This window comes from Xenia sp. Carnegie-2017, unplaced genomic scaffold (assembly GCF_021976095.1).
Source record: "Xenia sp. Carnegie-2017 unplaced genomic scaffold, XeniaSp_v1 HiC_scaffold_25, whole genome shotgun sequence".
NCBI lineage: Eukaryota > Metazoa > Cnidaria > Anthozoa > Malacalcyonacea > Xeniidae > Xenia > Xenia sp. Carnegie-2017.
Window position 1 is genome coordinate 7,438,805 of NW_025813488.1, and position 24,995 is coordinate 7,463,799.

The 24,995-nt window shown below is 35.5% G+C and overlaps 3 protein-coding genes and 1 long non-coding RNA gene across 11 annotated transcripts; 2 read left to right on the forward strand and 2 right to left on the reverse strand.

Moving 5' to 3' along the window:
• Positions 1-2,420: 2,420 nt before the first annotated feature.
• LOC124453669 (serine/threonine-protein kinase Nek4-like) lies at positions 2,421-19,115 on the reverse strand. Of its 8 annotated transcripts, XM_047004491.1 has the most exons (11): positions 18,737-19,115; positions 18,551-18,676; positions 18,330-18,483; positions 18,106-18,243; positions 17,798-18,036; positions 15,246-15,487; positions 12,947-12,981; positions 10,028-10,132; positions 8,166-8,238; positions 7,367-7,479; positions 6,389-6,456 (listed from the first exon to the last, which is right to left on the reverse strand). In XM_047004491.1, the coding sequence occupies exons 1-6, from the start codon at positions 18,990-18,992 to the stop codon at positions 15,471-15,473; spliced, it is 930 nt and encodes a 309-aa protein (XP_046860447.1). In that variant the 5' UTR covers positions 18,993-19,115; the 3' UTR covers positions 6,389-6,456; positions 7,367-7,479; positions 8,166-8,238; positions 10,028-10,132; positions 12,947-12,981; positions 15,246-15,470. The 8 variants fall into 8 exon arrangements, with proteins under 8 accessions (XP_046860445.1, XP_046860443.1, XP_046860442.1 ...); XM_047004489.1 differs by lacking the exons at positions 17,798-18,036; positions 18,106-18,243; positions 18,330-18,483; positions 18,551-18,676; positions 18,737-19,115 and adding exons at positions 2,421-4,188; positions 4,745-5,531 and having other exon boundaries at positions 5,782-6,456; positions 15,246-15,486; XM_047004487.1 differs by lacking the exons at positions 17,798-18,036; positions 18,106-18,243; positions 18,330-18,483; positions 18,551-18,676; positions 18,737-19,115 and adding exons at positions 4,454-5,531; positions 7,551-7,698 and having other exon boundaries at positions 5,782-6,456; positions 15,246-15,485.
• LOC124453670 (somatostatin receptor type 5-like) lies at positions 3,032-4,733 on the forward strand. The gene is made up of 2 exons (XM_047004493.1): positions 3,032-3,615; positions 4,014-4,733. Exons 1-2 carry the CDS (start codon positions 3,032-3,034, stop codon positions 4,372-4,374), a joined length of 945 nt encoding a protein of 314 aa, XP_046860449.1. The 3' UTR covers positions 4,375-4,733.
• Positions 8,801-9,945, forward strand: LOC124453673. Its single transcript, XR_006951159.1, has 2 exons — positions 8,801-9,534; positions 9,661-9,945. It is a non-coding gene; the product is annotated as an uncharacterized LOC124453673 (long non-coding RNA).
• A 3,025-nt stretch (positions 19,116-22,140) lies between the features above and the next one.
• On the reverse strand, positions 22,141-23,725 carry LOC124453671. The gene is made up of 4 exons (XM_047004494.1): positions 23,279-23,725; positions 22,823-23,083; positions 22,643-22,753; positions 22,141-22,482 (listed from the first exon to the last, which is right to left on the reverse strand). Exons 1-4 carry the CDS (start codon positions 23,529-23,531, stop codon positions 22,418-22,420), a joined length of 690 nt encoding a protein of 229 aa, XP_046860450.1. The 5' UTR covers positions 23,532-23,725; the 3' UTR covers positions 22,141-22,417.
• Between the last annotated feature and the right edge of the window lie 1,270 nt (positions 23,726-24,995).

Here is a 24,995-nt window from a genome sequence, read left to right on the forward strand (position 1 = left end):
TGAAATCAACTCAAGAATGTTAACAACATTGTTGACATACGTGATTGACATTTTATAAACTCCTAAAGATAAAAGTCCTAAATAGACGTCATTACGCCAAAATATATTCTATCTGATATTTCTTCATCTTTCATCCGTCGTTGGAAATATTTTTCGTCGTAACAGGAATGAGAGGAACAAATAAAAAGTATAATTTAAGGTGGTCATATACAAAAAATTGAATTTTTTTCATTTTTAAAGATAGTTATAAGAAACTATCAGTATTTGAAAGACTTTAATGAAGAGAATTCACTAATGGAAAAAAAAATTTAGAAAATCACTAATTACACTAATTATCCAACATGGCGGCCACTAATTAGCCAATAAATGAACTTCGCTGCGAACATGATATCTTGGGAACCAATGATCCAAATTCTATGAGTAAAGTTTTTTTTAAAAGCTTAGAACATAATCTAGTGCTTGACACTTTTCAATTTTTTATTAATTCTTTATAAAAAAAAATATATTCCAAAATTTGATTTTCTTCAGTAATTTTGCATTTTTGATACACATTTTATGACATAACGAGTAAATATTTCATCAACAATGCAAAATTTCAAAATTTGAAAAATGTCAAGCACTAGATAATATTACTAGCCTTCAATATACAAAATTTCAGGCATCTCTGACAAATAACAAAGATATTATGATGTCACAAAGTTCTTACTACGTGCTAAAATCAACAAAATGAGAAAACAGCATTTAAAGTTTACATAACCTATATTATACCTCTGGAAGCCCTAAAAATTGCCAGCTTCATAAGTAACTCCTTCCTTATGTTTAGCATTGTTAATTTAATTCTTTCTAATGTTTCTTAATGTTTTTCTTTGCTTCTTCACCTTCTCTGAGCTTTTCTTTGCCGACAACTTTATCCGATGATGGTCACATTGTTGAGCCCCTTTACTTGGAAACATTCCAGGAGTTGTGTCCAGTTCACTTAATATCTTTAACAAATTTATGTCCTTATCATTAAATTTAAGTATAGCCAAGTATGTAGCAAGAGAAACAGTCTCTTGTTCAACATATGTGGTCTTCGGACATCTTTCCCATATCATGGCCTCTCTTTTGCCATGTACCATCCAAAGATATTCCACATTCTGGTGCTCCATTCTCCTCTTTAACATGCATAATATTGCTGAGCATGTTGTCATTGGCCAATTGTTGAACAACTGGTAATAGCTTTTCATTTTGGATCACTGTAAAGCTTCAGCAAGTTTTTGGTGGAGCCATATTCATGACCTTGCTGAATGTGACATTGCAGCTTTCCCTCAACCAATTTCTCGAAATGCTAGGACTGCTCGGACTTTAACTTCGTGTAAACAGCCTTGCTTTTTAGATGTGTTGAAACTATACTTCCACTCACATTCTTTATTCTTACATTGAAGAACAATATAATGCGCATAGCCTTTCCTTTTCCTCAAGTCAACATGGGATTCCACACTGCTTTCGCAATCAGGGCTTTTAAAATTTCATGAAAAACAGCAAAGACAAGTCCATAAACACGGTGCCTTCTTTTGCAGTGTGTAGATTATTAAAAGCTTCGCCAATGCTCCTCGTTTGATGACTTATTTTCTTTCCAAAAGGTCCAGGGTTTGCGTCATCGTTTCCGCCATGTTTTGACTTCTTTGCCATTTTTGATGGCGGAGTTCTAACAGCTTTTCTCTTTCTATCTCGACTATTCCTCATTATTTTTCACTCTGATTATTATCGGAATAACAAAAGGAAAGGTCCGAAATACTACCAAAAAGACTTTTCGCATTAGAGATACAAAATATAATGTTTTTTGAAGAGCAACTTTTCGAACAATGCGAGCACGCGATCATCTTTGATTTGAAATTCTAAGAGTTACCATGGTGCCAAATTGCAACCAATCACAATGTAACTTAACGAGAAGGCTTTGAATAACATCCACCAAAAGTAGAAACAAAAAATTGGCTTTAGAAGGGGAGTTTTTAGGGTGAAATTTGGGTAAAAATCCGTTGCTAAGGCGTTGCTATGAACCAAAAACTATAAGAAGACAACTTGGAAAGCATTTTTCGTGGGTAAATGATAGTTTTAACGAAAAACGATTAGAATATTCATAAAAACCACAGCATAAAGTACCGATAATGATCAAAAAAAAATTTTGAGTTTTTAGAAAAAATAGTGCCTTCAATTTGTATATGACCACCTTAAGATAATAAAAGTTTGACAAATCAATACTCTACTTAATTAGAAATGCGTATGTTGGAAAGACTAGACACTTTAAGCACAAGGCACATTTGTACTTCATGTGATACTTATAAATGTGAGTTCGTCAGGCTCATGCACATTTGCACATAGCTATAAAGTGACGAGCAGCATTGCTAAAAAAAGAAAGCTATTAATAAAACACACAGTAATATACGACTAAGTCGCAGACATCGACAAGTGTATAGCACAGATCAATGTACATAACAGCTCTTAGCTTAATTTCATTCCTATATAAGTGTATTAAAGAGATTTCCATAGCATACAAAGATGCAAGCCCCTTTTCATTGTAAAATTCCTAATCTTTCTAAATGATAGTTGCATTGACTGCCATTTTCTCTTATTATCATTGCCTGGTGCAATGGACACATGTTAATAATAATTAAAATAAAAAGGCATAGTTAAATTCTTACGTATGTTCAAAACAATTGATGACCTCTACAGCACGAGTTGTGTGCTATGACATAAGCAACGGATTATGGACTAAGCATAACCCCCGTGGCCCAAGTCTGTTTATAGATGAAGACTCGATATTGGCAGTACGCGCAACAAAAATTAAAAAGACAGATCCAACTTAATCTATCCAAAATCGGGTTAAAAATGACAATTTGAAGGGGGCTTAAGTTGCTTATTTATACGCATACAATAATTCTGCCTACTTTAATAACATTTACTAGAACCTAACGTTAACCAGAGCAGTCTCCCCGACAGAAGGAACCAAAGTTACCTAACGTTAACCACACGATTGTTGGCTAACTTTAGAATGAAACGCGTTCATGTAATCGCGATCACAATTGAGTGGATAATACTTGTCGTGTCAACTATTGGAAATATATCATTGATGATAACATTGAAGCGTCGTTTTACACGCTCATCTCGTTTCTACCATTGCCTTATGCTCAACCTCGCAGTAGCCGATATAATGTTTGTATATTCAACGATTCCTTTCCACTTTGTGGAGCGTCTGCATTCGCCTCGTTTTCCTTTTGGATCTTTCCTCTGTAAAATCATTTCACCTTTCCAAACGACGGTTGTAATGACTTCTATATATACCGTAGTTGCCCTCAGCTGTCAACGATATTGCATGATCGTTCGGATTTCAGAGGATGCGAAAGAGTGTCGAAAAACCACGTTATTAGCAACAATCTTGGCTCTATGGTTGGTACCTATCATTCTTGCGGGAATACCGCTTGCTATCGCACTCGAGTATGAGAATCATACATGTCAAGAGACTTGGTCGTCGTTTTTAAAACGCTATTTTACAGTCTATCTCACATTTATCCAATACATTGGACCGCTTTTTGTCATTACATTGTGTAATGGAAAAGCGGTAATAAAACTGAAAAGGTAATGATAACTTCTTCTTCCTTTTCCGATGAAAAATTGCACGAAGATAATGAAACTGAATTCGTTACTACTTAGTTTGCATTTCGTCTCCATCTCTTCAATTTTAATTAGAAGAAGACGAACGTATTGTTTATTCAGCACTTATTTGTCGTCAGTAAACCATCTACTTCAACGTTTATCAATTATTCAATGAATCACTAAACCTCAGCAGCAGGGTCCTGATTCCTCGTTTCATATCAACGATTTGCACCCAAGGTTTAGTCACAACAAGAATAGACGTCTCACAACTGAAAATACGAATCATAACGTTTCTTTATGCAAACACATTACGCGTTACGTAAAATCTAATCTTGTTATCTTTTCAACAAACTTGATTTTTTTCCATCTCTTCCAAACAGGCATAATCGCGAGAGGGAACGTTATGCAATTGTGGACGACACAATCCTTAAACGCCACAATAATGTTGTGCGCATGCTCGTAGCCATCGTAGTCATATTTGCTGTGTTCTGGTTTCCTTTCCAGCTTGCATGGATGGTGTACACTTTTTCAAACGGCAGAGTTAATTGGCCCGTTCTGCAAGATATATCTATGTTATTCGTATCAGCTAACTCAGTTCTCAATCCTGTTATATTTTTCATATATAATGGAGAATGGTCTTTGGGAAAATTTGGAGCGTGTTTAAGATTTAATCCTAGTAGTTTGGATTCCAGGGATCAAGAAAGCCACGTGGTTCAAGTGGCTGAAGTGACTGAAGTTTAATTATGACGTGATTTTTTTCAAAATTATGACGTATTAAATACTTAAAAGACTTCGTCATATTTAGCATAGAAAACGTAGGTAGCTAATGATTTAACATGTTTTAAATAGGAGAATGATACAGAATGTAAATGTTAGGTGAAGAGGTGGCGGATCTGGCGTTGGTCAAAATATGATAATATATGCTGAATTTTACATTCAAATTACCAAATACTGTTAGTAATGATTTCTGTTAGTAATGATCCGCTACATAAGTGAAGAAAGGTAGACTAGTAGCAACAACGAATTGCTGTAAATAATATAAAATACATATGCGTAAATACTTTCAAATTATTTAAAAGATCTACAACTTAAAAGGCTTACAAGTGTTCACCTTAATAACTTATCTTTCCTTTTCGCGTGCAACATTCTCTGCTTATATATCAACTATTGCAGTTTCAGGAGAATCGTTGAGACGTTGAATTAAATCGCTACTGACATTTTCACTTCGAAATAGCTCAATGAAATTTTCATTAAAACTTTCCTCATCTTTTGTAACTTTCATCAAATCTTCTGGCTTCTTTGGCTGCTCATCAGAGTTGCCATGACGACCAAAAACAGGTGCACAAATGCCACCGAGCGAAGAGTAGAGAGCAAATGGGACCGAGTGTTGGTTTGATTCCATTTCAAAGTCTCCTTTTATCGGATTTTCATCAAGTCTTTCTAAAATATATTTCGGAAACGCGGGGGCACATTTAGGATCAATTCGCATGACGTCACTGCCGTTGGTGTCCTGACTATCGGACGCTCGAGAAATAGTCAAAAGATTGACGGCCGCCTCACGACGGACTCCGACTGGTGACGACATATCCCAATCGCGGCATACAAGTGGTGCAAGTAATTTCATGAGTAAGTCATAGCACTCTTTATTGTAGGTGAAGAAAATCAAGGGGTTCAACACACAGTACATATGGTTGAATACATCCACGAGAGAGAGCACGGCCATGTAATGTTCATATTCGTCTACATTGGTGAAGACTGGTAACAACCACATGACTTGACCGGGTAAGCCAAATAATGCAAAGACAAAAATTATGACGATCAACATTTTCATAATCCTATGATGGGTGTGCAGATTATCAGCTGACGTCCTAGCGTAATTTGATTGGAACTTATAACGCCTGAAATGGAAGAGTTGAGCGAGATTATAAAATAAAGAAATCTCGTATGTAGTCGTTTCTCTCATGCAAATTGGTGTGACAGAGTTCTGATCATATGACCGACTGAACGTCACCCGCTTTCTAACGCTCTACTTAGGATGAAAAAAAACAACATTGGCTAAAAAGTGTGTTTCGTGAAAAATATAATAGCTTGTGCAAATAAAATAACTCAGGAAGAAAAAACACACTAAATACGATAGCTTGCACTTGCCTTTGTAATCGTCGTATAGTTAAAAGATTCAAGGTTGCAATAACAATGAGCGGTAAGACGTACTGGATACCAAATAGATATACTGTGAATATTCTCCCAATGTGGTCACTCCAACCTTCCAAACAATCGTTTGATTTATATTCCAAGGTTAATGCATATGGCAACGCTGTTATTAATGAGGGTACAATCCAGCAAAGTGCCACAGCTACTACAGTCATCCGCCTTAGAGACGCTCTGCTTGTAGGAAAGGAAATTAGATAGTAACGATGAGCATTTAACGCTACCATATTGAATACGCTGGCGCCAAAACAAGCGGTCTGGATTGGCCAAACGACTGAACACATAACGGGCCCGAATGGGAATCTGGGATACGACAAAAGTTCAATTAAAGTAAAGACGGCAGTGAGGACAATCACGATATCATTGATGGCCAAGTTGATGACAAGAATTTTGAAACTACGATTCACTTTTTCTCTATGGATAGAGAAGAGTGACCAGACGACAAGAACATTTCCAGGAACACCAAAAACCACTATCATCGTGTAGAGGGTAAAATTAAGGACATTGATGATACGAATAGTTTCGCTAATAGCGGAACTGTTGTTGGACATTTTCAAAATTTTGTTTGAATGCCAGCAAGCGAAGCTCAATCCCAAGGAACGCGATCACTATGCTCTAAACGTGAATGAACAAATGTAAATATCACTGCATGATGGTGAACACGTGTGAATTTTTTGAGCAACTTGTGAAAATTCTCTACATACATGCGGGGTGTGTATTTAGTGAAACAACGTATGTGCCTATTGTGAGGCATTTTGTACCTCTAAGCCTTCACAAATGGCGCATCTCGTTACCCAACGTAAGGTTATATTTATGTACATATTATTTGAATGCGAGATAACGTTCGACATTTCCAGAGAACGTACAAAAATTTAGCACGAGCAATGTAAGTAACATAGCAGTACAAAATGTTGAGAATAAAACTATAAACCGAAAGTTTTATTAACCGGATAAAAAGTAGTTTGTAAATATTCAGCTCAGCATAGCTACTTCGAAAGACTAAATCAAAAGCTGTAAACTAAGGCATTATGTTTTTTATCCCAGATAATTGGACTTGGATATAATGATAAGTAAGATTATACTTTTAATGCATGATGTACATTCAATTTAAGTGCTTGAAAATCAATATTCACCGGGAATCGAGCAATTTTTCACATCACGCATATGTACGTAATTAGATATTGAGAGGTAAAAGAAAATTTAAAGCCGGGAAAGATGCATTTAAGTTTAAGTGTTTGGAGGGCTAACAGCTATTTTACAAAACACAAAAGATTTTGTATGCAAAATAGGATGACTGATTGGAAAATACATCGGTTTACAAACAAGCTATGGTTTAAATCAATCTATGTGTTCTTGGACATCCTCCAGCATGCTAAACATGCAGGTATGTGCATGCAATCTGCTATTTATCACAACGCTAAACAATACGATGACATGACTCAAGTTGACATTAAGCAAAGTTTAATAAACCCAGAAAGATTTACGTTCTGTATACTTATCGCATTTACATATCAAACATACATACATGCTGTTCCCGACGTTGATTGTCTTTTTAAAACGTTAAAACATGCATGCAGAGCATCACATGAAGTAACGATTTCTCTCAACTCATCAAAATCCTCCTGCCAGAATTTGCATCTGGTAGACAAAATAGACAAATTATAAGGTATAAACTTTGGTGAAACTTGTGATTGAAATCAGAGACGTACAGTGTGCTTATCTTTTTCCCATATCATTAGTTTTTTTTATCACTTTAGACCATCAAAAAATAGACGTTTGTCAACATTGTCTCAAAAGTACAGAGAGATGTTTTGTTTAAAGTGAACAGTGATTGAGCACAAAGAAAACGGTGAATTGCTAAAGGATAATAAGATCTTTCACAAAATGAGTGATTTAACACAAAAATAGATCGTACACAAAATTAATGATTTAACATGAAAATATGATGTAAAACGACGTGATTTGACACGAAAATAGATCTTACACAATAATATATGCCAGGACTTACCAGGAAAACACGATCTAAAACGAAATGAATGATTGGACGCGAAAATCGATCTAACACACAACATTATGCGGATTTAAAACGCGTAAATATAATCTAAAACAAAATGAATGCTTTAACTCGAATTTTCACACGCATTTCTCCGCAATCAAAGTCATGACACCAATAACATACCAGCATCAAACAAGACAAATCTTACTTAAGATTGCTTTATAAGAGGACATACAATTCCATTACTTATGAAGTAAAAATATAAAAACGATAACCATACAACTCAGTAAGACTATTACGTACTAAACAAAGCCACACTTTCACTTACCTTTAAAACACAACCTGTCACTTGCTTGAGTTTTCCGATTTGTTCGAAGAATTATCACTTTTTTAGAATGATTCTACAAAACGATAAATATACTTGTCATCAGAAGCGCTTAACATCAACATATAATCTAAAACATCGTAGCTAACAGCTCATACATGGCTTCGTGGGGTTCTGACAAAATCGTGCATCCAGCGGCTTGTTCATCCATTAACGTGCCTCAAATTCACGAGAAACAATACATTTCCAATTGCGTTTGTGTGAGTAACATTGGGGGTCACTCATAGCATTCGAACGATGAAACACAAGAAAGCCATGTATGCATGCACAAGCAATTCAAAAGAAAACGCAAAAAGATCTATATATAGTCACGTAGTTGGCCTGTTTTGACGTGTGTGCAAAAATTGCTGCACAAAACCATTTAGATCTCGAAAATTAGCACAGTGGCAATGAGCTCGCAGTGAACATAAACTACTTCAGTGAAAATGTGTTGAGTTAACAAAAAAAAATGAGTAAACTCACGCTGTTCGATAAATAAAGAAGTTATTTCGTTCGAACTTCATATTCGTTGTTTCAAAACAGCATCTGGCATTTTACACTAAATGACTTCACCATATGGACTCCACTTATGTTTTGGCGATCATAAAAAAATGCGCATCGATACAAGATTATTTGCTATACGTGTGCAAGCAATTAGTTAAGTCAAGAGATCATTTTACTACAAGCAAACAGGATTACGGGAATAAAAAAATGCCTATTTGTCATCGAAAATCCCAAAAGTAAGAAGCATAGGTGAGTTGAATTCATTGAAGACGGTCATAAGCACGTACACCTACAGAAAATGTCCAAATGATGAGGACACGCTGTTCTACCAAATTGTAATACGAACAATTCGTGTTCGGAAAGAAAAAAATTGACGTTTTAAAATTTTCGTATCTTAGCTAACGTGAAAATCGTCAATCCCCGTGTTCCGTGCTGACAATTTGAATGCGATGCAAAAAGAGCACATTAGCATGTTAGATTTATGAAATAATTGACAGACGATTTATTTATCTAGCTCTCTAGCTGGGATGTAAAGTATTTGTTGATGTAGTGAACTCGCGGCTTGTTAAATGGGCGTAGTTTAAACTTTGATAAGGATTTCGGCACTTTTGCCACTTCATCTCACTTAACAATGCAATATGAAATATGGGAGAGATGCTTACGTAAATAGAAAAGCACCTTGGCAAATAGGAAGCATCGAGTGACTCGATCGTGACGGGCGTGGAAAACATTGTTCAAATCATTTCCATGCATTACGGAAAGAATTCGTAGTGTTTTGGGAGGAATTGGGATAAAGCATGAAATCAACAATACAGTTCTACTATCACGGGTGAGGAAAGACCCAAAATAGATACAGTTATGTAACCATGTAAAAAAATCCACGAGTTGTTCTCGGACAAAAACAACATTAACAGAGGACTCTCCTCTTATCAGCACTTAACGCTTTTCATTACAGTGCGAAAATTCACCACAGAGAACCGTTTCATCAAACATAATAATGCAAGTGGTTCATTGGGAAAAGAAAAATATGTCTCGTATATTGCAATAGCAATTAAGTATACGAGACATCCCTGTATTATGCATACCGTGTATCTAAGTCGTCTTTGCCAATTAGTAGACATTTTCAAATATTGGACTGTTTGATAACATCAATAATCCACCAATATTCGATTTACAATTGAAAACCTTTTCAAAAGGCGCACCGATATAGGAAATATATATTTTTAAAGTTCATCACATATAATGATCTGAACCCGACAAAAACAACGAGGGTGTATAATTATGGCCAATAAATTACTCTACAAATGCTGATACACACAAACCTCTTATGGTTCGTTTCACTGCATCCAAGTGCTTTCTCTCCTTCCTTGGCATACGTGTGCACTTCTGGACAGACACGATCGATGCGCACAAAACAACTGTGTTGCCTGAAATAAGATCATAACAGGATAAGAATGGCGCTTTAATTTCTCTCTTATCTATCGTGCGTAATTAAGAAGGAACGTTATTTATTATGATGAATGCAAAAACTGAAAACAGGCAGTGAAAACCTTAAAAAACATTCATTAACAGATAATCTAAAATGCGAGAAATGACACGTAATGAGATGAAACGCACGTCACTCGTTCCCACACACACATACACACACACAAATCTCCTTAAAATGATGACAAATTTCACAGGGATTGAAATCTATTTCTATGATTCGACATGTCTAATGTCACGCGCATTTTACTATATCATCGGGTGTGCTTTACTTCTTTGCTAAGAATGGCATCAATACGGGCAACATGAATTAGTTTGAAAGCAGATTTGAAAGGGAGAACACAACTGATGGAGGCGTTATAAATCCTAACACACATATTCACGCCGAATTGAAGAGTTAACGCAAACGTGTTCATTTTTCTTAATACTTTAAAAACACCTTCCAGCCCTCAAGGGTTGAAAGATTTATTTCTCACATCATGGCGTCATTTGGCGTGATTTAGAATATATAACTGACTAGTTCGGAAAAGAAAACTCGCATAAAATGTCAGAATAGGCCCTGGGGAAAGTCACTGCGTGTGTGATTCCTTCTGGTCAAGCAATAAATTATCCTTATGCCATAGAAGTATAATCTCATTAGCAAGGCATGGACGAAAACAAGGGTGAGTCAGTTTTGTGGTAAAAGTTAAAAATGCACTTAACCTCTCGTCTGTGCTAAATTTTCTCATCTTAAGACGGAAGAAAGAGCTTTAGCTGTAAAAATAGAACCTCTGTTTTGCTGTGACGTAAAGGTCGTAAAAATACTCGATAAATCTAGAAGACGATGTTTTCTAAAGAATATTTTGTCGATAAGCAAATGTAGTGTACACAATTTGATGTGTAAGCCATCTGGTAAATCAACGCCAGAAAATCTATCAACACTCGTTCTTACAGATGCCTAAATGCTTCAATTACGTCTGATTCCAGTATCAGCAATTTGATAAGGAAACTAGACGAATTCGATCGTTCGAAAAAACTTACGAGAATGAGCTTAGTCTTTATCAGAAAAAAAAAGATAATTGCTTATGTTAAATACGTGTTTATCTGTAAATGCTCGGACATTACAGAAAATTCAAAGCATTTTCTAATTAAGAGAAAAGTAAGAAGGAAAGGAGGAAACATGAGATTAGACTCTACTCAGGATAGATGGCACAAAAACACCATAAATGGATAAGATAAATTCTGGTGAATGAAAATGCGAGAATGAAACATAGCAGCCAACACCAGCTAAAATACAAAGCTCCATTACATTAAGCGGCAAGAATGCTTGAAAAATGAAAAAGCGATTCACAAAAAAAAAAATCAAAATCGTCTATTTGTCAATTTTGAAATACGAACCAATCGTTGGCATTAAACAAAAAGACGCGACAATCCATGCACAGTAACACATGTTACAACTATAACTTACTATGGCGCTTTATTGTCGGATGAACTACTTTATTTCCTTGAAGTTGTGTGACTTTTTAACTACCATACAGTACTCATCGTTTTATTGCTGTTAACTTCAAAACTGAATGCGTCATTAGATCAGCTCATTCATGACTAAATAATTTATCACAATCATGGTTAAAACTAATTACTTTATTGCTCTCTCAGTGTGACTGACATCCTAACTGCTTCATAGCACTCGTGCAAAATGATCTCGTAACTATGTGTCAAACAAGTAACCTTATCCATCTACAACATTCAAGTGGAGATATTCAGGGCTTTGAACAAGGCTGTTATCTCTCACTTTGCTATTATTATAAATTTTTATTTAGCCCTCGCCCACAGCCAGGGAGGAAAAAACAAAATGCGCCTAAAAACCTATGCTCAATCTCTCAATATGGACCTTTGATAGGAGATAACTATGTGTGTATGACGTCATTGGTAAATAGGTGACACGATAATAGTGATGGGATATATTAAGACTGTTGTACAAAAACAAACTTAGATGAATATGCCTTGAATAGAACAACACTGACATTATACGGAATTGATCGCACAAAACAATGCGTTGGACGGCATTAATAATTTTAGGTCGACATGTAAATTTATAAATCTATAGCCAAAGTGTGAGGCACCTAGTTTAAACAACATATCACAATTATTAACAATCAGCTCGAATTCACGTTTTTCACAGATAGCAATACATTCTTCAACTTCAACATGTATGTATAAAGTGTAGTGACGATGCTCCTGTCAGCATTTAGATCTAGCATGACCCTTGTTTAGAGTTGCGATGTGTGGTTTAAGGGTTCACCAAAAAAGAGTTGCCTTGACGACAAGATGAAAAAGCAGGTGATTTTGCCTTGTATTGGCTGAGCGACAAATCATTTGGTCAATCATAAATCAATGAAATAGCCACTCAATCCAACAATCATTTCTAAAGATTAAAATTGCTGTCTCTCTTTTTTTTGATTTTCAACGCGCCCTGGTTTTTGGTACTTGAAAATTAGAACACAAAAATTAGAATCTTGATTGTATTAAATGTGGTAAAACGCAAGTTTATGACGATGTATGTCAAGCACAAAATACCAAAATTGATTAGCTTCTATAATAGGAATAGTTGTAATTTGTGATGGAAATCGCTGCGATTTTTAAGTTTTTCAGGAACGGTCGAATCAATTAAATCACGAAAAGAGTCGACTCTCATTCGCAGACTTGCTGCTGTTTGCATACGTAAACAGTTGTATTTTTTCATTGAAATTTTTATGCATACTTCAACACTTTCTGACCTGATTTTCAACGTGTGTACATCCGCTCTCCGACGCTGAAAGAGAATATTTATAAGAAAGTTGAGAAAAACGTTGCCAAAATTACTTTTGATAAAACAGCATGCCTCTCTACTTGAGATTAAAGTCTCTATCGTAGTACTGTATTCAAGTGCGTATTTTTCCCAGTCGATGTGGCGTATCTGAACGAACAATCGCAAGGGCGAATATCTCAAATAATTCAAATAATTGACGTCGGTTGACCAAGATAAGATGTCAAAACAGGTTCAAAGTATCTTAAAATGACTCGTTTTGTGAAAACAACCGCCCTTCGTTGACAAAAAAATTAATTTGTTCACCCAAGCTAGATTGACAAGTGGACGTATTTCATATTCTATCGAGGAAGTTGCTCAATCTGTACATGACTTTAAAGTAGTTTTACAAGAAAATGAAGGTTTAGAAAAGAATTCATGGAAAAGTGTTCTTTTTCTCTATAGCTCAGTAGAAATCACAGAATACTCAGAGAATTTGCAAATTTTTTATCTGATAAACTGATATGGCAGTAAAGACTAACTAATCAATTGTTAAATTGACAAGTTCATATTTTGCATGCGATTTACGAGGATTGAGAGAATACACAACAACGATATTTAAGCGAACCATGCAAAAAAATGTTCAATCCAAATCGACGCAAAGATCGTCTTCAATAAATGAATGAAAAAAACCGCACCATATGCAACGAGCTTGATGATTGGGGAAAATCAACGGAGGCGTAGCTGTAGTCGTTTGTAAAAATGATATATGACATGTGAAAATGCGTTTTTAACATGGCAATAATTTGAACAGCTTTAAAAAGTTTACATTCTTGGTTATACATTTTGACATGCATGTTTAATTTAATTTTCAGTGAATATTTTAAGAAAGTATTAAAAATTCTAATCAAATGACTTCTTTTAAATTAAATGATCTCACATTGTTGTGCAATATTGCTTGTTTTGATAACATCCGAAACCAAGTCATTATATGTCAGCAAAAAGTTGGCTCTGACAACCACCCCACCCCTCCTCCCAATGAAAAGAAAAGACGGCTTTAGCTCAGCCTCAGTACATCACGAGTAGTAATCAGCTTCGGTCACTGGAGAAGGGTTAGTTTTCAAATATTTATGTCATAAACCATAATAACAATTGATTTCAACAGAAATTAACATCGCGGAACATACAAACATACATATTTCCCAGGCTATCTCATCCACACAGCATATTTCCAAATGAAACAATCGTTACATTCCTAATGAAACAATGCAGAAAAGAGCACGTCCAACTACCCCTCCCGAGTTAGAAAACTGATCTTACACCCCCACAATGAAGCAGTCTGAATGAAATACGGTAAAATATTGCCGAGAAACCGAAATATCGCGAGTCACTGTCAGATTTTTCCATTCCAGCAATTTTTGTAAACGGGAGCCGAACGCAATAAGATAAACTAAGCAAGTCGAAGAATTGCACTTCCTGATCATCTGCTACAATGAATTCAAACAAACCAGTGGTTTTGCAACAAACGACTTTAACCAAATCATCAATATAATTAACGCAAAACCTCATCTACATGGTAATAATAGTTACACTTATTTATGAAGCGTCGGATATGACGAAGTGCTATGTATATATTGACAAGAAAACAGTGCAAACATTGATAAAACCAATCATTTTTTGCGGGTGAAATGAATACGTGCACAACAAAGAGTAGAAATAAAAATCCAGATGTTTTCCCTTTTATTCATTATTGGTCAATAGTTGCCGCCTCTTGCCTCTGATTGACCGACATTATAAGAAGTGAATTCGGTTTTCTGAATTTTTGAACTTTTCCTCGTAAATTGTAGTAAATTTTAAAGAAATCGTCGACTCGACGAATAAAATATGGACTATCCCCGCACTCAAAACTGCCATTTATGTGATAATTTTTAAAACTGATAAAAGCAAAAAAACAACTGAAACACTCCGTGGTGAATCCTACAAGAAAGGCAGTGAATCTGATAAGATGTTTATGAGTATACGTGTCTCTCTGCAGTAAACTCACAAAAGTTCCTATTTCATTTAAAATCTAAAAGTTACGTTTATGTCTTGAGAAATAAAATAGATTACAGACGTTTTTACCACACAAGAACGTTACTTTTCAAAAAATACCGATGACATCTTAATTCAATTCGAAATGCCAATATGAGTACAATTTCCAAAATCTTCTAAAATCAAGAACCTAAAATTTCTAAAATCAAGCATCATTCTAAAGAAGAACTGAAGAATTAAGATTGAGCAGCCCCACTTACCTAAGGACGATGTCTTCAAACCAGCTGCAGACGTTTTTGCGTCAGGCTTCTCCAAATCCAAATAGCATCTGTTTGCGGTCCGCTCGCTAATAATAAACTAGCGTTTTGTTTATTTAAATCTCCCTGCTTGAGTTGCAGCAAGAGACCTATTCGGTTCAGTTCATCAATAACCTGTGAGCATTTGTACACGATATCACACACGCTGTTCACAAGACAGCTTGCTTGTCACCCAGTCTTGGGAACTAAAAATGGGATATTTTCGATTAAAAAAAGTTTCACGCATCGATCACTTGTCTACATGTGGAAAAGTAGGGGTCGTGCACGGGAAGTTGTGCTTCGGAAAACGAGGAATAACATTAATTAAATGAAAATGTATGGGTTAACCTCGTAAAATGATGCATAAACATTTGACCGGTTTTTTGTCAGATACTTCAATATTCAAATCTCTGCCTGATATTTATCTTCTAAGTTTTGTTTTCTTTCGCAGAGGGCGTTCGACAGGGTAACCCCCCCCTGTTACCTTTGTCTTTGTTACCGTCGTACGGTTTCCAAAACATAACGCTGGGGTTGTCTCATTGGCAAGCAGAGGCATTTCCTTTAGCAATCATGTATCAATTATCCGATCAATATCATTAAACCTCGGTATAATATAGATCCCTACGTAAATAAGAGATCACGCATGAAAGAGGTTAAAAGTTGAAAGTACTTAAACATATAAAAAATGGCCTCTCGTGGATTCCCTCGCCACAGTTCCCAATTTTGATCACATACAGATACTACTGTGTTTAATGAAGTAATGACAAATGCAAATGTACGTCATGTTTGGAGAACACTTTTTTTATTTATAGTTAAATATATCTCAACATGAGACCCACGAAGCAAATAATAACAATATATCACCCTCGTGATGGCAATGCGAATAATAGCCAATTTTTTATCATTTTTATTTCTCATGTTTTTAAATATTCGAACGTTCCCAAGCCTTTTAACAAATGTACAGCAAAATAATATGAAAAAATATTACTGGCTACAAGTTGAACGAGTCACTAATAACCATCCAATTAGAAAGAGTAAAAAATGCTTTTGTTGTTTGATATCTTTTTAGATAAATCATTCAATTCTCAGATAACAGAGACAGATTGGCGGCAAAAAAATATGATTGCTTCCGATCCTTATCATTATAGCAATGGTGGTAAATCGTTAATCTCATTGTCCAGCTTCAGTTGGCACGTTTCAATATTGAAACTTTTCATGTGCCGAATGCATTTGTGTCTAATACGTTTGGCACATCAATAGTTTGACGTTTGAATCAGACCTCAGCCCATATCTCATTTCTCAATATAGTTACCATGTGCTCTCTGTTATAACTATTTGTTGGCCATTCAAAAATCAACACAGCATTCAAAATAATAAAGTCTTATTGTGCCTAAAATAATACACGATCTTCAAAGAGTAAATACATAGATTAAATGGCAGGCTAGATACGTTATGTTACTCTGATAATAACATTAAATACATTTCCATAAAAATGTATGTCACAATAAATTCAATAAATCGATTCCACGAACGATTAGTTTCTATTTAACGATAAACTTTCACTAATTCTAACATGAAGTCATTATTTCTTGAGTATTTTTTCGCATTGATGATAATGGAGAACGAGAGGAAGTAGATGAATTTTATCTTTTCCTAGAACATCATATAAAGACTCGCAGGTCTCTGCAACTTTTGTGACATCATCATGATGTAAATATTCCCGGATATTGATGAAGGTTTGAGAGCCTAAATTGTCCAGTAGTTCGGACTTGATCATCTCCATATATTCTTGTAAGGAAGTTTGAGAGGAAATCGTTTCAAAGACGTGATCGTATCCAGTAATAAGATATTTCAACAATTCCATTTGTTTGACATGAACTGGGAGACGTTTTTCGTCGGATGAAATATTTTTAGCTTCTCTCTGTTCTTTTTCACAACTAATACAATTACTAAAATCGTGGGACGTCGACTGACTTCTAGGGATTTTCGTGAACGTTTCGTGGCACAGTTGCTGCGTCCTGCATCTTACGTCATATGTTTCGCGCATGCGCATCTGATAAGGATTAAGGATTGCCAAAGGACTACGAGGGATAGGGCGGGGATAATCGTTTTCTCTGATAATACTTGTACTGTAGGATCGTTGCTTTTGAATAAATTGATTGTTTCCCTGTGGTTAGAAAGTCATGTTTCAATGAGAAAAAAATCATACTTAAAAGTATATCACTAAAAACTTACATTTTCTTTGTTTCCGCCATCATACAGCTCAAAATGATTTTCTTTCTCTAAACTTAATGCAGCAAACTCATTTCCTGCACAATCTTGGTCTTCAAAAAAAACCTCAGAAGAGAGACATTTGCCATGTCTTTGACTACGTTCGACTGCATCCTGATTGGCACGATTTTTGTGACATGCATATTTAAACATGTCTTATAAACGAAGGAAAAGAAGACCTACTTTTTGCTATTTCCCAATGATGGCAGGCACATTTAAACAGCTACTTAAACATAAACCTGTACCTGAATAATCACCACAGGAAGATTGTGTTTTCTCCATAGCTGCTGTAGATGTGTGCCAGTTTGTTGCATCTTCATTACAGCCAACACTTTCAGATCTCTTCGCCTTACCTCGCTCAAATACTTTGTTTACATAAGGTTGCATTGCGGGTATATGAAGAATTTGTTTGGCAGACGGTCGCCGAGATGGTTCAATGCATAGAAGTATGTTGACCAGATCTTGTAGAAGAGTTCCATGTCTACTGATGTAATGTGGAAAGATCATGCCTGGCAAATGAAAAATGGTTTGATAAACTGTAGGACTGACTCACTTGGGTATGGGCTTGAAGTCACAATGAAGAATTTTCATGACAAGTTGGGAGAAATCCCTTGACTCAAATGGATGATGCAATGTTATCATTTCATACAGAACGCATCCTAATGCCCACATGTCACTTTTCTGATTATATCTGAGATGGACTTTGTCAAGAAACACAAGTACAAAAGAAACGATGTGAGGAATCAATGTGGGATAAATAAGTACGATAAAGGATACGGTTGTTGACAACATATTTCAGGAGAAAGATATGAAGGAGTACCAATGACTGTCTTTGCCTGGTCCAAAGTATTCTGCAACACACAAGCTATGCCAAAATCACCAAGTTTTACAATATTTCCTTTCGAAAGAAATATATTTTGACACTTTATATCTGAAGAAAATTTAATCAATGTAAGTATAGACATTTATGCTAGAGGTGTACATTTATAACATTTTACCTCGATGTAAAATATTAATCCCGTGAATATATTTCAAAGCAAGACAGATTTGGACGAACCAGTCCAAAATTAGATCCTTTGAAGAAGTCTGTCCAGCTTGCCGTCGGATCCATTCTGACAAGTCGCCTACAAACATTCGCGTCCGTTGCACATGCCTTAAATAACTTCAAACGTTGTCAAACTAACCTTCCTCCGCATATTCCATCGCAATGCTCAAAAAATCATTGCTAAAAAAGGCTTCTTTATAGCGAATAATGTTGATATGTCGTATTTGTGAAAGTAATCTGACTTCGTTCAACGCAAGATGTCTCTCTCGTTCTCCAATACTCGATAAAGAAATCTCTTTCAAAACATAATTTCCCCGCTTATGCGTCGAACGAATTAACCAAACAGTACCAAACGAACCTCTGCCTATAATGCGAAGCTTTTTGTATTTCTCCATGAAGTTTTCAACAAATTTTATTGCTTGACAGTAAGTTTGAAATTTCGTATATTGTTATGGGAACCTCATGGATTTTAAATACACGTTTCCCGCCTAAACTGGTCTCGTTATTTCACTGAACGTGAACTCAACGCACTAAACTGGCGAATAGTTCCTCAAATTAAAAATTTACCAATATATAACACTTATCTTTTAAAATTAAAAATTTACTTGGAAATTACATTAATTCTACATAAAGAGAACACCATTATATGCTTCACCAAATAATGTGAAAAATAATTTCACCATCATTTCTCCATGGTGAAAGATAGAAATACCAATTTACAGTCATTCAAAATTTCCACTGAATGTGAACTCGCTGAACTGGCAGACAGATCAACTCAAATCGAAAAATAACCAACATGTAGTATCTATTATTTACAAATTACACAAACTCTACATAGCAACAACACCATTATATGCTGACCAAACATACATTTCACCATCTTTCTCTTTAGCCCAGATTGTCACTGATGTAAGATGGTGATATCTCTTCAAATCATGAAATTGTTTTAATTCAAATCGAGGATGTCCACACTGACAAGATGCATGATTAAAAGATGTAGCTGCAGACAAAAGCGGTTCAATGTTCACCGTTGCTTTAATGGCATCCCCCAAACCACAAATTTCCTTCATATCAGTCAATACTACGTCTTCAACTGTTGAACTACCTGACACATCTTCAACTACAACAAAATCTTCCTCAACAACTGACAATAGCGCTTTTTCAAAATCAAACACAAGATAATTAAAATGTTTGGTGGGGCATTGCTGTGTAAGTTTCTCTGAAAATTCATAATTTGGTCCCAAAAAGCAAATACAAATTTCATTGTCCTCAACATTCATGAGAGATTTCAGCTCAACAACAACTGCAGCTGAAGCTCCAGGGAGACATGACACCTTGTCAACACTTTTAAAATAGTCCTCTATTTTTTCAGGGCAATCTAACTCCTCAAATGGGTCAGTTTCAATTTCATACCTTTCCCTGATTTGGTCACCATGACGAAGTAAACATCTTAAAGTGTCACGTAAAGAATAATTTCGGTCGACCTCCCAATAAAATGGAAGAATATTGTCATGGTAAATTCCAACTTTCCTGGTGGCAGGTTCACCTAACTTCAGAGATTTGTAAACATCACAATGTTCTTCATCTTCTTCATCATTTTCACCACTGTCACACTCATTTTTTTCACTGTGATCACTTTTTTCATCATCTCCACTGTGATCACTTTTTTCATCATCTCCACTGTGATCACTTTTTTCATCATCTCCACTGTGATCACTTTTTTCATCATCTCCACTGTGATCACTTTTTTCATCATCTCCACTGTGATCACTTTCGTCATCTTCTTCCTCATTATCAACAGAGTCTGCTGTTATATGAACTGCACTTTTTATGTTGAAGTGATCCGCAAGCTCCATTCCTATAAATTCATTTGCATGCACTGCAAGCATGTAGCTTCTGTCAACACTGGCTTCGAAATCTTTTCTTGGATCTCTTTTTTTAGGATCTTGCTGACGGACATTGTACACAGAACCATAACACCTGCGACTGTAGAAAACATCAGAAAGAAGAGTTTCTAATGCCACCACACAAACCTCTTGAGTAAGAGGATTATATTCAACTGTGTAGCAATCATTGCTTGGTGAATGCCCAAGAAGATAAAATGAATACATTGCTATAACACGACAGCAGTTGATATAATTGTCCTCAAAAAACTTTGCATGTGGAAAAATAAATGATGAGATAACACCACTTTGGAAGCGTAACTTTGGTATGAAATTCTCATTTACTAGTCTTGGAGCAAGATTTCTTCGTTGCTGTTCAAAAACAGCTTTTGTTATATTCAACTGTGGGTATGCATAGACAAGGTTCTGGATATCATACCCTGAAAGATATTGAAACACAAGTAACCAAACTTCAAGAGGCATTCTGAGATAGCCACTAGTGTCTATTACTTGTATCTCATCATGATTAGAGCTAGGGTAAGAATATCGAATTGAAAGAGCTTTTTCGTAAAGATCACTGGCAATGTCAAACTTAAGATCATTTTCTTTTTGTTGTGCTTCTCTAAAATAATTAACACATTTGCTATAATCGTGTTTCTCATCTTCCCCTATTGAAAAACCAAACTGCTTGTTGGTGCGTCTCAGAACAATATCAGTTTTCAAAATGTATTTTGAGCCTTCGTTGACAGGCAGTGCCTCATGCAAATAGTTTTGGCTGCTAATAACTGCATGTCCAACCTTGGGAGTAACTTTGATACATTCATAACCAACATTCAATCCACCATGTAATTTAATTTCTTCCTTTATGGTCATATCTTTCGTTGGTAGACTTGGATCTTTGGGAATATAGAAACAGGTACTACCACCAGTGAAGTCCTCATTCAAATAGATAAGAAGTGTAAAAATGGATCGTTCATCTCCACTGGGGCAATATTGAGCATCTTTATGAGGTCCAAAGAAGCCTTTTGTCTCCGAACAATACTTATTCACCCTCATCGCTTCGTTTAATCCATAAAGATCCCAATCACCCCGTCTCACGTCAAAACCAAGAGGTCTCGTAATCACTTTATACTCCTTAAGCTTCTCTTGCAAAATGTCACGAATCCTTTCCCAAATACCTTCAGCCAATTTTTCATCTAAAGCCAAAAGTCGTTCGCTTTTTCGTTGTTTACCAAAACGATATGTATCGCTCACATCTTCAAGTACGGCTGCATCGGTATTGGCAATAATTTCAACACATTCAGTGGCAAAGAGTACATTCCCTAGCTCAAGAAGAAATTGTTTGTTCTGGTAGAAAACATACTTCACCGTTGAAAATTCATTCGAGGCATTAAACGTCGACAAAAGTCCCTTTCTCAAGGCGTGATCTGTTATAGGCAAAGGTAATTTACCAGTATATTCCCGTCGTAACAAACGTGCGGACATCTTTGCAGAAGAAAATAAAAACAACCCAAGTACAACAATTTGGACTTCGAGGAAAATTCACTGTACCATACGGACGATGTTGTAGTTACTAATGACTACACATGACCAACATGGCTGTTGGCTCTCGATACCAGGCTACCATCCGAAGTAATTAATTATTGATCAAGCAGCAAACTAATTTTAATTACTCTTTAATTAATCAATTAACAATTTAAAAACAATAAATAAGCTAAAGACACATTAACTTCATTACATGAAGCGATTTTTTTACATTTTACAATTCATCATAATTCTTTTATAAAATAACAACAGCCAATCGTAATATGTAAAGATAGACAGACGACATAAGATATTCTATGGACTATTATTAAAATTATTGATCTCATTGGTATGGATTTGAAACATACAATAAAAAGTGACTAACTGAAATGCCAAAATGAAAAAAAGTCACTTTAGGATGTTGACTCTTGAGTAGGTAGTCTATTCATAAGATCAGCTCGCATGGTATTCAAACCACCTGGAATATAATCATTGAAATGAAAAAAAAAATGAAATTGGGTAAAGGGAAATATTGCTCAGTTTGAATATCTTTGAAGGCTATTCCTTGGGGTGTTAATCCCCTCGGTAAAAAAATTGCTTATAAGCAACCATAGTTGCATATCTAATTATTAACTTACTGTGTTGATTTGTTCTTGCTGCAGAAGGCCGAGTTAAATTAGATGAATCAGGTTGACAGGGGGGTTGACCATTTATGTATATGATTATGCCATATAATCTTCCACAGATTTCTTGAAAAATTGAGCATTTTATCATAGAATGTTGAAAATTTTTGGCTAATGAGAGTATTCCACTGTTACCTTGTAAATCTTCAGCCACATCACGTCGATGAATGTTAACTAAGGCATCAGCTAAAATTTGTCCGGTAGCATCATCACCTTTTCGCTCCTTCCATCGTGACAACATTTGCAAAGTCTTTTCTTTCACTTGACGAAAATCATGATCGATTCCATCCAATAGTCCTGGTGACAGCTCAAGCCTTCGACCAAGATGTTTCCAGTCAGTGGATATATTTTCAGCAATGTTGTGAATGACATCATTGGGTATTGCTCCATTGGACTCTGAATATTTCAATCACAATTTGACACATTTCTAAAATTCTTACATAGATTACATGTTAATTACTTCGTACTACGTGTTCTTAAAGAATTTCCTCGTTCTACTTGTATTTGACAAAATCTACCAAAATACAAATGTACATATTTATAACAATACTAAAACACATCTACTGTACAACATAAATAATTAGTTACTACCTCGTAAATTTATGACTTCTTTCGCTAAATCATTGCGATCAACTTTTTCCAATAGTTCAATCAATATTTTCAAATCCTTCTTTGAAAATAAATCTCTCTTTTGCAGTTCATCGAACAGTTGATATGCTTCAGTGATTTCACCCAAACGTCTCTCGCCCAAGTTGTAGTCTTTGCAGATAAATTTCATTGAATCCAAATCAGCTTTACGAATTTTCTTGCTTATACGCAATAAAAATGAGTTAAAATTTTCCATAGCTTTATAATCTTCACTCGGTTCACATTCCTGGACTGAGAACGTCGAAGTCAATCATCAGAGGAAGTTGTTGGTAGGATACTAGGAAGTTGAAGATGTTTGTAGGAAGCACAGCATCCGCTGTTGAACAAGGTCGGAAGTCCCAGAGTTTGCCTATCTTGACCTTCAGCACAATGACCAAATGAAACAGAGTTGAAGCTTCTGACCAAGACTCCAACAATTTTACATGTTCTAATTGCAATAAGGTCTGAATTGAAGAAAAAAATGTGTAACATTTTTTTCTAGAAGGTTCGCGCCTTTGTGAAGAATGTCATGAAATAAAGAAATACGTTTTAAGTCTTAAAGTATCATACCTTTACCAATACATCTTTCAAAAACTTAAGAGTATCATAATCATTTTTATTAAGAAAGACTTTTTCGTCACTGTCACTTTTAAATATAACTTAACGCATAAGAAACGTTCCATTTCCCTCAGTGAAATGCGAAAGTGCTCACTGCCACACTTCCATAGACAACGAAATGGTGTTGTCAAATATCATTGGAGATTGTAAGAAAATCGTCGAAAAATTTTAAGAAATCTCTTTTCTTCAATAAATATACATATCATATATATATATACACATTTAAAATATAAATAAGAAAATTTCCAAACACAAAACTCTCCTAAGGTATTAGAAATGTAACACACAATTTACAAATAACTTTCATAAAAAATTCCCACAACCTCGTTCAACTCAATGTAGTAAGTTGGGCAATCGGTTTAAATCTTCCAACTTTCTCTATTTGTAAAATCTTTCTAAATTTCTTCATTCCAATCTACATGTTAACTACGTATTTCTAAGATGAAGCCGATAATGACTTCATAAAATGCATTCAACTCAGTTGACGACAAATGAAATGCAGATATAAAGCAAAACGAAGAAAAACGTCCCAGCCATTCACTTTGAGGTAAAATCTCCCAGAGACAGGGTGCCACAAGAGTTATTTTTTCGACTATGTACATGAACAACACGACATTATTCATTGTTCATCACATTCCGGGCATCAGTCTACTCTATACATGGACTTACGAACACTACCTTAGTAAAGGTACACCTTACATTACCACTCTCTGTCACCATCCGTAAGGAGATGATTTGGTCTTGGAAGAAGTTGATGAAAGGTCACGTGTTGATCTAATGGAAGTTTGAAAGTTCTTAAACTGCAATATGATTGGAGGAACTGATAACATCCAGAATGAAAACATTTGGGAGACATTGATTAGCAAACACTTCACGACAATTGATACATACATGTACGTATATTAGTAATATGTCTCGCTATATAGTGATGACTAAGTGCAACAACAACGGGCCGCCAGTACTTCATCTTGTACAATTGGAATCCTTAATGCATTTCAAGTCTGGTCATCCTTACCTTTGCCTCTGTTCTAAACTCTGCTTTCTTGGCGTTTTGAAGTTGTGA